The 14,237-nt window shown below is 43.4% G+C and overlaps 1 protein-coding gene across 1 annotated transcript; it reads left to right on the plus strand.

Annotated features, from left to right (window-relative positions):
* Positions 1 to 7,987: 7,987 nt before the first annotated feature.
* On the plus strand, positions 7,988 to 8,917 carry LOC116521865 (olfactory receptor 10G6-like). Its single transcript, XM_032236514.1, has one exon. The coding sequence runs from the start codon at positions 7,988 to 7,990 to the stop codon at positions 8,915 to 8,917; it is 930 nt and encodes a 309-aa protein (XP_032092405.1).
* The last annotated feature ends 5,320 nt before the right edge of the window (positions 8,918 to 14,237 follow it).

Genomic DNA, 14,237 nt, shown 5'->3' on the forward strand with positions numbered 1-14,237 from the left:
CTGTGCAACCAAAAATAAAAACCCCATTAAGGGTATCATCAATCATGGAAATCAGGGCAAACAATAAGCAGAACAATAGTGAAATCTTTAAGCAGATGTTTCTATCACAGGTAGCATGACTGGGTTATTGGAGAGCAACTTTCCCTGTTGGGAAGAGGACTCAAGCGCCAAAGTAGGCTACACATTCTGTATAAATACAAGAGAGCCAGCTTTGACCTTCCCTGAATGCCTTAGAGCCATCTCTAGTAGTTCTCTTGTGAAAGCTCCCAATCTGGAGAGATTCCTATGGAACAGGGAGAAAGAGAAAAGTAATCAGCTTGAACCTTACACTTGTAGGTCTGATGGTTTGGTTCCTGGCATAACGAGATGTTTAATGTACTTTGTTAGAGTTTATTTGATGTTACTATGTTCTGCAAGAATCGACTTGTATGCGGTTTAGAAGCAAAAGACACACAGATTGTTCCAGATTCCTCCAGATAGTACCTCTTCAGTTCACACAATATTGTCGTAGCAATCCATGGTTTGAGATATTAATCAAAAGAGGAGAACTGTTGAAATAAAGGGAATTATGTTGAAGGTTATATGCATTTTATTCTTTCTTCTGTCTCGTGACTCATAGAAAGGGTACAGAGAAGAGCAACAAAGATGATTAGGGGACTGGAGGCTAAAACATATGAAGAACGGCTGCAGGAATTGGGTATGTCTAGTTTAATGAAAAGAAGGAGTAAGGGAGACATGACAGCAGTGTTCCAATATCTCAGGGGTTGCCACAAAGAAGAGGGAGTCAAGCCATTCTCCAAAACATCTGAGGGTAGGACAAGAAGCAATGGGTAGAAACTAATCAAGGAGAGAAGCAACTTAGAACTAAGGATAAATTTCCTGACAGTGAGAACAATTAATCCGTGGAACAACTTGCCTCCAGAAGCTGTGAATGCTCCAACACTGGAAGTTTTTAAAGAGGATGTTGGATAACCATTTGTCTGAAGTGGTGTAGGACTTCCTGACTAAGCAGGGGGTTGGGATAGAAGACCTCCAAGGTCCCTTCCAACTGTGTTATTCTATTCTAAGATTACATGGTAGATGCATTCAAGTAAGAGATAACTTTACGACATCAACCAGAGATGCTTTAATACGGGTTCCTGCATTGAACAAGAAGTTGATCTCAATAGCTTGAATGGGCTTCTGTAATTCTATGATGAGAAGAGGGGGATAATCACAACAGACCATCAAGTGCTATCTTCCAAGTTTCTAAATCACCCCCTTTGTTCCTTACTGATCACATCAGCTTTGGACAGTCCCCCGAAAAGCTGCTCAAACCTTTTCTAGTTAAGATAGGGAACATTGAAGCTTCCATATCCAAATTCTGCATATATAAATGACATTATCTTACCTCAAGCTTGCTAAGCACTTTGGATATCCATCTTAAACAGGTATATCAGACAATGTTGGAGGTGTAACTTCTGAATTAGACCCATCTAAATGGCTCTAAAGGGACACGGTGGCTCGGTGATTAAGACGCTGAATTGTTGATCCAAAAGGTCAGCAGTTTGGTGGTTCAAATCCTTAGCATCGTATAATAGAATGAGCTCTCGTTACTTGTCCCAACTTCTGCCAACCTCGCAGTTCGAAAGTACATAAATTGCAAGTAGAAAAATAGGAACCACCTTTGGTGGGAAGGTAACAGAGTTCCATGCACCTTCAGCATTTAGCCACATAACCATGGGGAGTGCTGGCTCTTTGGCTTTGAAACGGAGATGAGCATGGCCCCCTAGAGTCAGGAACAACTAGCACATAAGTGCAAGGGGAAACTTTAGCTTAAATGACTCCAGATTGGTTACAATTTTAAGTTCTTTTCAAATGTCTTCTATCACATGTTGAGACCAGGGATAGTATTCCTTTTCCTTTCCTACCTTTAAGCAAATGTGAGCACGTGGGGAACCCGTCCACGCATGCACTCAGCCTTCCGCGCATGTGCTTTGGCTTGAAATCATGTCTAAATGGGATGACATAGAGCTGGCGGGGTGGGTGGGCCCGCAATTTCCGCAACTGGTTCAGGTGAACTGGCCCGAACTGGCAGAAAACCACCTCTGGTTGAGATGCTTGTGGACACTTTCCTAAACCCCTTCCTTCTATCCCACTCAGATGGAGATTTTGCCGCTAATGCCAACTGTGGTCAGAACACAACTGAGGGCAAGGAGAAGATTATTGTCGGCAGCTCGATAAAGTCTTGCATTTTGTCTTCTCTCCAAGAGTCTGAGAGAAGCTGCTCATGGTAGTTGTAGAAGAAGGAAATGATTCATGCAATCCATACATTGTCTCAATAAGGAGGAATCTGAGCTCTCTCCGGTTTAAACTCCAGTCTTATTCTCTTTTCTACTGCCTTTAAAACAGTGCTATTGTATCTCCTCCTAAGTTGCTTCTCTCTCCAAATCCCACGTGCATTTCCATCCCCAAGAACCCGGTCTTCTTAATTCAGTGTCTTTGGATGCCTCATTAAACACCTCTGAACAAATCACTTTGAGACTGATTTAAAAAATGGAGGGAGCAGATTTGAGAAAACAAATGTGGTGGTGGCATCAGCTCTGGGATTATTAATACATAGAACAGAACAACTAGAAATAGTTTCCTTCCGGGTGCAATTCAAGATGCTGATTTTGACATCTAAGTTCTATATGGCATAAGAGCCAAGGTGGCGCAGTGGTTAAATGCAGCACTGCAGGCTACTTCAGCTGACTGCAGTTCTGCAGTTCGGCTGTTCAAATCTCACCGGCTCAGGGTTGACTCAGCCTTCCATCCTTCCGAGGTGGGTAAAATGAGGACCCGGATTGTTGTTGGGGGCAATACGCTGACTCTGTAAACCGCTTAGAGAGGGCTGAAAGCCCTAGGAAGCGGTATATAAGTCTAACTGCTACTGCTATGGCATGGGTCCAGATTATTTGAAGGACCTCTTCTCCTTAGTTACAGCTACCCATCACCTCAGATCTGGAAGGAGAGGCGTGTTGGGGGTCCTGTTTATTAAGGACTTACATCTGATGGGACACAGGAAGAGAGTCTTTTCTGCCATGGCACCCATCCTTTGGGACAGCAACCCTCCTGAGATGTAGGAGAAGGACAGACAGAGTTCTGATGGTGGAGTCAAGAGAGGAATCAGCCTAGTGTCATTATGTTCTCAGGAAAGGTCTAAGTTCATCCCCTTTTGGATTTCATCCTCTTATCTAGTGCCAATTAAGTGCTGTCAATTGACTAGATTTTCAAGTACAGGGTAAGAGGTGATGGGTCTTCTGAAACATCAGATGAGAGGTGAAATGCTGGTTGGGGGGGAGTTGTGTGGGATGGTTAAGGGTCGGTGCTATCTCTGGTTGGCTGTGTGGTTGATTTGAATTTTGAGGGGTCCATAGGCTGCTTGTAGGTCAGTATGTCTGTTGATGGAATTGCTTGTGGAGTGCCAGTCTTTGATGGACTCACAGGAGTGGCAGGTGGTAGTGTGGCCAATGTGAAGATTTTTGCAGAGTTCCAGTTGAACTAGTGCTGTTTGGTGTCGGTGTGGGTAGAGATTAAGGATTAGGAATCATGGCGTTTGACTGCCAGCTGGTGTTCGCAGACCCTGCTTTTTAATTGACATGATATTTGCCAAACAGAATTGCCATATTTTAATGACAAAGAGTGTCAAAAATCAACAAAGACAAGAAAATCACACATCAACATTTCTTACACCTCCCGCGATGAGCTCATCTGACGTCCTCGTCCTGCTGTCAGAATATCGGTGAGGACTTCGCAGCCTTCGAATGGCTCACAGGATTGAGACCATTGATCAAATTTAAGTGGGGTGGGGAGTGACTATTCCACAGGGCAGGCCTCACAATTCAAAAAGTGATTTATGCCTCCTGCTTGAATGCGTTATGGATTTATTTAGTCTTGTATGCATCTGTGTTTTTATTGGACTACAAGCTACTTTGTGATGACTCGTGGTGTGCACAAAGGCAACACAGCCAGAGAACCGGTAAGAGCCCCTTTATTAGCACCAACTGTGCTCCCAATGTCCTCTTTACTCTCCAATCCAGAGAACAAACTCTTCCACAAACCTGTTAACAGCCTTTGACTGAAATTACTCCAGTCCCAACATTGTAAGCAGAAAACTTCCAACTATAAATCCAACAACATAAGGTAATGAATCCAGTGGGACAAGCAAGATAAGGAGTACCAGAAGTGAAGTAGCATTTGAAGTAAATCAAACCACTTGGGAGGATGCCAGGAATTCAGATAAAGCAGTTAACACAAGATGAACTCCGCATTTGTTCCTGATAACCGCCTCTCCCATTTGCCTCTCCTTTAAACTCCATCCCCAGGTGTGCCTTGTGAAGGGAATCAGGGCCATTTCCTTCCTCATAAGGCACACAACCCATGTTGCAGTGTGTTCTTCCCTGCGTGCCCTAGGATAAAGAGGGTGTGGGCCTTGGTCTTCACCAGAATTTCCTCTCCCTTGTTCTACTTCTCCCCTGCTCTGCCCAGCCTGACTTTCTTCCACAGCCAACAGAGCCAATTTCCTCACTCTCTGTCAGCCGAGGTGGCACAGTGGTTAAATGCAGCACTGCAGGCTACTTCAGCTGACTGCAGTTCTGCAGTTTGGCTGTTCAAATCTCACCGGCTCAGGGTTGACTCAACCTTCCATCCTTCCAAGGTGGGTAAAATGAGGACTCGGATTGTTATTGGGGGCAATATGCTGACTCTGTAAACCGCTTAGAGAGGGCTGAAAGCCCTATGAAGCGGTATATAGGTCTAACTGCTATTGCTATTGCTATCTTCCATCTCAGAGTCTAATTCGGATGGAGGCATGACATACTTTGAGGATTCAAAGAAAAGAGGCATATACATCAAGTTAATGAATTCATTTTAGAATTGCAATGTGGATCAGGCACAAATCACGCAACAGCAATAGTGCTTAGGCTTAGATTCCACTTCGTAGTGCTTTGCAGCCCTCTCTAAGCAGGTTACAGAGTCGGTATATTGCACCCCCAACAATCAGTCATCATTTTAACAATCTCAGAAGGAGGAAAGGCTGAGTCAATCTTGAGCCGGTCAGGATCGAACTCCTGGCTGTGGGCAGAGTTACCACTGTGCCACCAGGGCTCTTCCAAAGCCCCATTTCCAATTACCCACCGCCCTATTTTTGCCACTGGATTCTAATGCACTTTAAAGGATTAATTTTGGGTAACACAAACAAGTGCACAAAGGTTGATAAACCATCAGTTTCGTTTATGGGTTTCATGTGCAGCACAGCACGTTGTGATGTTCATAAATGCTTCATGGATTAATTTTGAACTAAGCAGGAAAGAGAGGAAGGAAGGAAGAAAGAAAGAAAGAAAGAAAGAAAGAAAAAAGAAAGAAAGAAAGAGAGGAAGAAAGAAAGAAAGAAGAAAGAAGAAAGAAAGAAAGAAGAAAGAAAGAAAGGAATAAAGAAAGAAAAAAGAAAGAAAGAAAGAAAGAAAGAAAGAAAGAAGAAAGAGAGGAAGAAAGGAAGAAAGAGAGGAAGAAAGAAAGAAAGAAGAAAGAAGAAAGAAAGAGAAAGAAAAAAGAAAGAAAGAAAGAAAGAGAGGAAGAAAGAAAGAAGAAAGAAAGAAAGAAAGAAAGAGAGGAAGAAAGGAAGAAAGAAAGGAAGGAAGAAAGAAGAAAGGAAGAAAAAAAGAAAGAGAAAGAAAGAAAGGAAGGAAGAAAGAAAGAAGAAAGAAAGAAAGAAAGAAAGAAAGAAGAAAGAAAGGAAGAAAGAAATAAGAAAGAAAGAAGAAAGAAAGAAAGAAAGAGAGGAAGAAAGAAAGAAAGAAAGAAGAAAGAAAGAAAGAATAAATCTTGAAATCCCCAAAGGGCAACTGTATGGAATGCTAAATGCAAAGACATTTAGTAGACTAAGTGCTAACTACACAAAGGGATAAATAAGTTTTAAGAAGAAATAAGTGATCATTAAAAGGTTCCATATTCTAAAACTGATAAAAGGAAAACCTTCAGGGAATAAGGTCCAGCAGGAAATGCTCTCTTCTCTTAATGAATCATTTCTTCCAAGCTTAGATCTTTTCCTTGCTTACATTCTACAGACAAGGATAAATAATTAAGGAAATAAATAGCATCGATGAAGAGCATATCCTGATAAAATGCTTTGCAGCTAAAATCTGCTCACCATTTTTCTCCTGATGGAAATTATGCAGTGAAGTATATAGCTACCTAAGACTAGTTTATCCCCTCCCCCCCCGAAAAAAACCCCTGCTCTTAAAATGCTCCGAAGGACCTGGAACAGATGAAGGTATGATATGGAGTGACACAATTTGAAGTTGTATGATATGGATTTTGTCATGCTCACACCTGTTTATGTCACCTGTTTCAAAGAGGTTTTTTCCAGGTTCTTTCCTGCTTTCTAAGGCAAATCTTCTCCTTTTTAAGTGGGAAATCTAAAGAATTTGTAAAAAAAAATGGCTTGGAAAAATAAAGGCCCACTGTTTTAGGAGACAAATTGATGGGCTGGCTGCTAAAGCAAGGTCATGGCACACATTTGGAAGTATCATATTTATTGGAGTATAAGACGCACTGGAGTATAAGATGCACCAAGGTTTTGAAAAGGCAAATTAAAAAAAAAAGTTTTTGCACTCTGCAAACCTCCCAAACACGGTCCGTTTTTCATGAAAACGGACCCGTTTCCCCCCCCCCACAAAAAGGCATGAATAGCTTTTAGAGGGCTTGCAGAGTGCTCCCGGGGGGGGGAGGGTGAGCAAAAATGTTCCATTTTTCGTGAAAACAGGCCCGTTTTTTGTCAAAACAATTGCATGCATAGCCTTTAGGAGGCTTATAGAGTACTTATGGGGGCTATGGGAGCAAAATTGAAGAAAAAAACAGCCTGTTTTTCACTCATTTCTGCCTTCCCCAGCCCCCAGGAGCACCTACAGGCTCTGCACAGCCATTTTGGTAAAGTGGGCAGGGTTTCAGGAGACAAAAATGCTGTATTCGGTGTACAACACACAGCCAGATTTTCAGCCTCTTTTTTGAGGGAAAAAGGTGCGTCTTATACTCTGAAAAATATGGTAAATCAGGAAGACTGTAATTGTGGGGGTCAGTCTGGAAAGAACAAAGATGCTTATCAACAGGAAATATGCATGTGTAAAGTTTGTAGCTGTTGTGGGTAGTTAGAAGGTTGATAAAAAGTAACAAGAATTAGACAACTTGCAGATCTCAGCTGAAAGTTAGCAATAGAGATGCCTGCAGCAAATGATATGTGTATTAGATAACTCCTGGGACATTCATTAGCCAAGGCTTAGGAATAGGGGCAGCTAGAGACCAATAGAACAAATTGTAGAATTATTACTAAAATCTTTATTAGATGATATTTCTTATTATGTCATCTTGTTCCTCCTTCTCCTTTAGTGAAAACGTATAAAGCTTTCTTAATCCATTGTTTTTGGTTCTTGGCATTTGAGCTAGGAGCCCTTTTCCTTGGAGTACTCCAATAAAAAGTAATCACGAGTAACCTCGTGTCTGGCATGCATCATTGGCTTTGGCACCAGGCTCTGATCCGAATTCGGGAGAACAAAATGATTTAAGAGTGCAAGACTAGCTTGGATGGAGATTCAGACCCTCGGTGAGTAACTGAAAAAAAATGTTTGGCTGAAGAATGGAGAAATACCATATTTCAACATACAGAGTTTGCTCCTGAGTTTCCATGGATCTTGCTTGCATCTTGGACAGATTCACTGAAATCTAAAATCAACATCTCCTAGCTTCTATTTTCAACAACAACAAAGAACAATTCAAAATCCAGAATCTCATGTGTTGTGAGTGAAGAGGACACCATTCTCTGACTTGGAAGGATTTAAGAATCTTATTTAAGATCATAATTTAAACTTATGAATTCTGAACTATTCCCAATAGTAAAACCTCAGAGTTCCTCAGTTCTTGCCATGAATTCGCCTATGAAAATCTGAATTTTCCAGAGAGGACTACTGTATGAATGGGGTGTGAAAACCAAACAGACTGGACCGAATTTGTCCTCTTGGGCATTCCATTTCCTCAACAGCTCTATATCCCCTTATTCCTCTTATTTCTACTTGTCTATTTACTCTCGGTCACTGGGAATATTCTGATCTTGTTAACTGTAGCGTCTAAATCCAATTTGCAGAAACCAATGTATTGGTTTCTCTGCCATTTAGCTGTCATGGATATTTCAGTGTCCTCCATAGTGGTCCCCAAAGTGATGGGTGGGTTCATGGAAGGAGGACGGGTTATTTCTTTTGGAGGCTGTCTGACCCAGCTCTTTTTCTACCATTTTGTGGGCTGTTCGGAGTTCTTCCTCTACACGGTCATGGCCTATGACCGCTTCCTGGCCATCTGTAAGCCTCTTCATTACAGCGTCCTGATGAATGAAAGAATGTGCCTTTGTCTTTCTTTGGGCACGTGGTTTGGTGGCTGTGTCCACTCCATCATGGTTACCTCACTTTCGTACAGCCTGCCTTATGGACCCAGGAATGAGGTGGACTTCATCGTTTGTGAAATCCTTTCCCTGTTGAAGTTGGCATGTTCGGACACGTGGTTTGAGGAGATCTTCACCTTGGTTGACATTGGCTTAGTAGCCATCACCTGTGTCTTCCTCATCGCGATGTCCTACATCTACATTGTCACCACAGTTCTGAAAATCCCCTCAGCTGAAGGACGACAACGGGCTTTCTCCACTTGTTCTTCTCACCTCATGGTGGTGATGATTTGCTACATTCCTGTGGCTTTCAATTATTTGAGAAGAGAGACTCAGGATCTTCTCAGTGGGGTGATAGGACTTTTTTGTACCACCTGGACTCCGTTCCTTAATCCGCTCATTTATACGTTAAGGAACAAGGAGATGAAAGATTCCATGCTGAGCCTCATTTATAAGATTAGGAAATTCTAACAGTGTTCAGACCAAACTAAATTAGACATCCAGAGATCTGAAGAAGGATCCCAGAAAGAGTTTTATTTGCTACAGCTATTGTTAAAACTACAGTGAAAATGAGTAAAATGCATGCGATTGCTTTGTAAACTGACCATTCTTCATAATTCCTTTGAACTTCATTCAGACAGCATTTAGGCAAGAAAATAAAATGCACAGGTACAGGGTATGTGGTAGAAACTGTGAGAGGGATCTTGGAATCCTAGTGGACAACCAATTAAATATGAGCCAGTCATGTGCAGCAGCTGCCAAAAAAGCCAACACAGTTCTAGGCTACATAAACAGAGGGATAGAATCAAGATCACGTGAAGTGTTAATACCACTTTATAATACCTTGGTAAGGCCACACTTGGAATACAGCATTCAGTTTTGGTCCCCACGATGTAGAAAAGATGTGGAGACTCTAGAAAGAGTGCAGAGAAGAGCAGCTAAGATGATTAGGGGACTGGAGGCTAAAACATCTGAAGAACGGTTGCAGGAACTGGGTATGTCTAGTTTAATGAAAAGAAGGGGAGACATGATAGCAGTCTTCCAATATCTCAGGGGTCACCACAAAGAAGAGGGAGTCAAGCTATTCTCCAAGGCACCTGAGGGTAGAACAAGAAGTAATGGATGGAAACTAATCAAGGAGAGAAGCAACTTAGAATGGAGGAGAAATTTCCTGACAGTGAGAACAATTAATCAATGGAGCAACTTTCCCCCAGACGTTGTGAATGCCCCAACACTGGGCGTTTTTAAGAAGATGTTGGATAATCATTTCTCTGAAGTGGTGTAGGGTTTCCTGCCTAGGCAGGGGGTTGGACTAGAAGACCTCCAAGGTCCCTTACAACCCTGCTACTCTATTTGGAGCACACAAGGTTGGGAAAGACCGAGCAGATGGGTTATACCTGGGGTTTGCAAGCTGGCTGTGGAACAGCCGGCAGGCCAATGCATCTGCAGGCACATCCTCACTTGTCACTTGTATAAGGAATTATGAGCTGGGATAGCTATAACAACAAGTCAGCCAATGGGAACTGTTTGGTGACTAAGACACAGTATCTGTTGTTGCTATGTCAGACAGCTTGGAGCCTGGGCGTGGCTTAGCTTAACTGATCTGTTTTAAAATATAAAGTTCTGTGGTCGTAACTTCTGTGCTCCTGTAAAATATGTGCCTCTGAATTCTGGTCCTGGTTCTGCTGCTACCTTGAAAGAGCTGCATGGGTATTGTATACATGCATCATGTTTTATATTGTTGCACATAAAGAAGCCCCTCCTATACATGAATCCTGCTGAATTATTGACTTGTGTGCTCGATGAAAGCTGCAAACTCTAAAATCACTTGCATGGGCAGGGGCTGTGCTCACGCCCACCTGCTCTATTTGCATGAGTGGCAGGCCTGCATGCAAGCCATTTGTACAAATGAAGCTGCATGCACACCTGCTTACCAGGTCGCTTGCACGAACCATCCCTTGCCCCACCCAAAGCCAGAAACATTGGGGAAGTCTGAGAAAGAGCCTATTCTTTTCTTCTTTACATTAAGAAGAGCAACCAGGATGATTAGGGGACTGGAGACTAAAACATATGAAGAATAGTTGCAGGAACTGGGCATGGCTTATCTAGAGAAGAGAAGGACCATGGAAGACATGATAGGAGTCTTCCAATATTTGAGGGTCTGCCACAGAGAGGAAGGGGTCAAGCTATTTTCCAAAGCACCCGAAGGCCAGACAAGGAATAATGGATGGAAACTGAACAAGGAGAGATTCAATCTAGAAATAAGGAGGAACTTTCTGACAGTGAAAACGATCAACCGATGGAACAGAAGCTGCCTTCGGAAGTTGTGGGGGCTTCATCACTGGAGGCTTTCAGGAAGAGACTGGACTGCCATTTGCCAGAAATGGTGCAGGGTCTCCTGCTTGGGAGGAGTTTGGGCTAGATGACCTACAAGGTCCCTCCTAACTGTGTTAATCTTAAAGGTGGAGCACCATGAGGTGGGGCCTCTTGAATAGCAATAGCAATAGCAATAGCAGTTAGCAATAGAAGTTAGACTTATATACCGCTTCATAGGGCTTTCATCCCTCTCTAAGCGGTTTACAGAGTCAGCATATTGCCCCCACAGTCTGGGTCCTCATTTCACCCGCCTCGGAAGGATGGAAGGCTGAGTCAACCTTGAGCCGGTGAGATTTGAACCGCTGAACTGCAGATAACAGTCAGCTGAAGTGGCCTGCAGTACTGCACCCTAACCACTGCACCACACTCGGCTCGGTCAGAGGTGGTATTCAGCAGGTTTTGACCAGTTCTGGAGAAACAGCAGTGGAAATTTTTAGTAGTTTGGAGAACCAGTAAATACCACCTCTGGCTGGCCCTACCCCCATCTACTCTCTGTCTCTTGAAACCAAATGGATGGCATGTAACAGCCCATAATATTCCAGTGAAGTGCTTCCGTGGGTCAGATCTCAGTCCAAAGAGGTTCAAGAGACAGGACAGAAATAAGACCCTGTTTCCCCCACTTATTTACTTATTTAAGGAGTAGATAAGGGTGACACAGCACCATTTGATTTGGTCCTGCAACTGGGTTAGAGGCAGACGGAAAACTGACATATTTAATACAGATTATCCAACCGCTCTATATAATTCTGGAAAAATCATCTTCAAACATGAGTTTCACAGTGTTGATACCACCAACAGCTCTCTTGATGGTATCAAAACTGTGAAACTCATGGTTGAAGATGACTCTAACCATACTCATATGTCTACCTATACGGAAATCAATCTTGTGTCACAAGAGTCACAACACTTTCCAGTCTGTTCATCTGATGAAAGAAATGTCCTTCTGGCTTCAGCTCCAAGTGGGGGAAAAGACACTGGAGACATGGAGGCTGCTTGGAAAGATGGTTTATTCGTGGACAGGGCCACATGGCTTGAGCCCTGAACAGAAAAGGTGATCACATGCTTCAATGTTGGTGGAGAAGAAGAGAAGGGCTGAAGGAGGGGCTTGCTAGGCTTTTTATAACCTGTTCAGTCCCACCTCTCTGTTTCCTGTCTCTGTGTAAGAAATGTATTCTGATTGGTTGTCAGACTCCCATGGGGCCATGCAGGGGCTACTCTCTAGGCTGTGTTTTGAATTCAGGTTTGGATGAGTTCTCAGATGCCATGTGGTCAGTTGAGTAAAGTTCCAATATTATCATGCCTTCCTGTAGCTACTGGTGAAGTCTTTATTATGTAAAGTGGACTAGCCTGGCCATCTTAATGGCCCATTAACAGTGGGGATGGGCAGAAAGCTACAGGCAACTATTCTGTCTTTTAAAACATGTTTCTTTCTTTTCATATCCAGAGAAATATTCTGCCTTTTCAATATTTCCTAGGATATTTCATTTTTCTGGGAGAGGGCTGGATGATAACTTCCCACACACCTAAGGAAAATTATTAACAAACTGTTCCCCTTCTTACACACCACATTTTTTTTTAAAGATATAAAGAACCACAGGATCGAGGGAGATCTCTTGATCAGCATACCTATACCCGTGAAAATCTACGAATACCAATCTCCATTCATTTTACATCTTATGTCAATTTAGTCCAGTGGCTCAATCTCATTAAGATGGGTGGACTTCAACTCCCAGAATTCCCCAGCCCAGCATGTTGACTGGGTAAATCTGGCAGTTGAGGTCCACATATCTTGGTTGCTGAGGTTGAGAAACATTGGTCTTGCCACCCTACGAATTTGATGAAGTGCATGTTTTTTGAGCAAAGCAATTCTTTTATTATTCTCCCCTGATAATAAAACTTCTGGATTCAGGCAGTTTCTGAATCTTGAAAATAAAAGAAATAAATAAGCTAGGATGATAGAGAGAGAAAGATAGACAGTCAATCGGTGAGACAGACAGAATCATACATATGCATGTAGGAATTTAAAACCCACCCCTTTCCTAGAAAAATGAAATATCCTGGGAAATATTAAAAAGACAGACTATTATATATAACTGGATGTGAAAAGGGAAAAACATGTTTTTAAAGACAGTTTAAGGTAAAAAAAGAAAAGGACATTTGTTATTAAAGTGCCTGTTTGTACCCCCACTAGTCTCTCAAGGTGGACATAAGCTGTTACTCTACTTAGAAGATGTGTGCTGTGTAAACCCATCTGCTAAGTCTTTCCTGACATTTTTTCCTGAATTTTTTGTTTTGTTTTTTTGTTCTCTTACATACCATTTTAAGACCCCTCCTGAAGAAACCATCCTTGGATCCAGCCGTTTTAAACAACTATCGTCCAGTTTCCAACCTCCCCTTTGTGGGGAAGGTTGTTGAGAAGGTGGTGGCCTTTCAGCTCCAGTGGTCCTTGGAGGAAACCAGTTATCTAGATCCCTTCCAGTCGGGTTTCAGGCCTGGCTACAGCACAGAAACCGCTTTGGTCGCATTGACTGATGATCTCTGGAGAGCCAGGGATGGAGGCCATGCCTCCATCTTGGTACTCCTTGACCTCTCGGCGGCTTTCGATACCATCGACCATGGTATCCTTCTGCGACGACTGCGGGAGGTGGGGGTGGGAGGCACTGTTTTACGTTGGTTCTCCTCTTACCTCTCGGACAGGTCGCAGTCGGTGTTAGTCGGAGGGCAGAGATCGTCCCCTAGGCCCCTAACGTATGGGGTGCCGCAGGGTTCGGTCCTGTCCCCCCTTCTTTTCAATATCTACATGAAACCGCTGGGCGAGATCATCCGACGGCACGGGATAAAATACCACCAGTATGCGGACGATACACAGTTGTATCTGTCCGCCCCGTGCCAACTCAATGAAGTGATGGACGTGATGAGCCAGGGCCTTGAGGCTGTTAGAGACTGGATGGGGGTTAACAAGCTTGTGCTCAATCCAGATAAGACCGAGTGGCTGTTGTGCTTCCCTCCCACGAATTGGCCAAGTGTTCCATCTCTCAGGCTGGGGGGTCAAATTGTATGCCCCTCAGATAGGGTTCGCAACTTGGGAGATCTCCTGGACCCACAGCTGACTTTTGAACATCATTTGTCAGCTGTGACCAGGGGGGTATTTACCCAGGTGCACCAGTTGCGTCCCTACCTGAACCGGGAAGCTCTCACAACAGTCACTCGTGCCCTTGTGACCTCTAGGCTGGAGTACTGCAATGTGCTCTACATGGGGCTGCCCTTGGAGAGTATTCGGCGACTTCAGCTGGTGCAGAATGCGGCCGAACGAGCGATCGTGGGTGCACCTCGTTTCACCCACGTAACACCTATCCTCCGCGAGCTGCACTGGCTGCCTGTTGATCTCCGGGTGCGCTTCAAGGTGCTACTTGTC

The sequence above is a fragment of the Thamnophis elegans genome, chromosome Z (assembly GCF_009769535.1).
Source record: "Thamnophis elegans isolate rThaEle1 chromosome Z, rThaEle1.pri, whole genome shotgun sequence".
Lineage (NCBI taxonomy): Eukaryota > Metazoa > Chordata > Lepidosauria > Squamata > Colubridae > Thamnophis > Thamnophis elegans.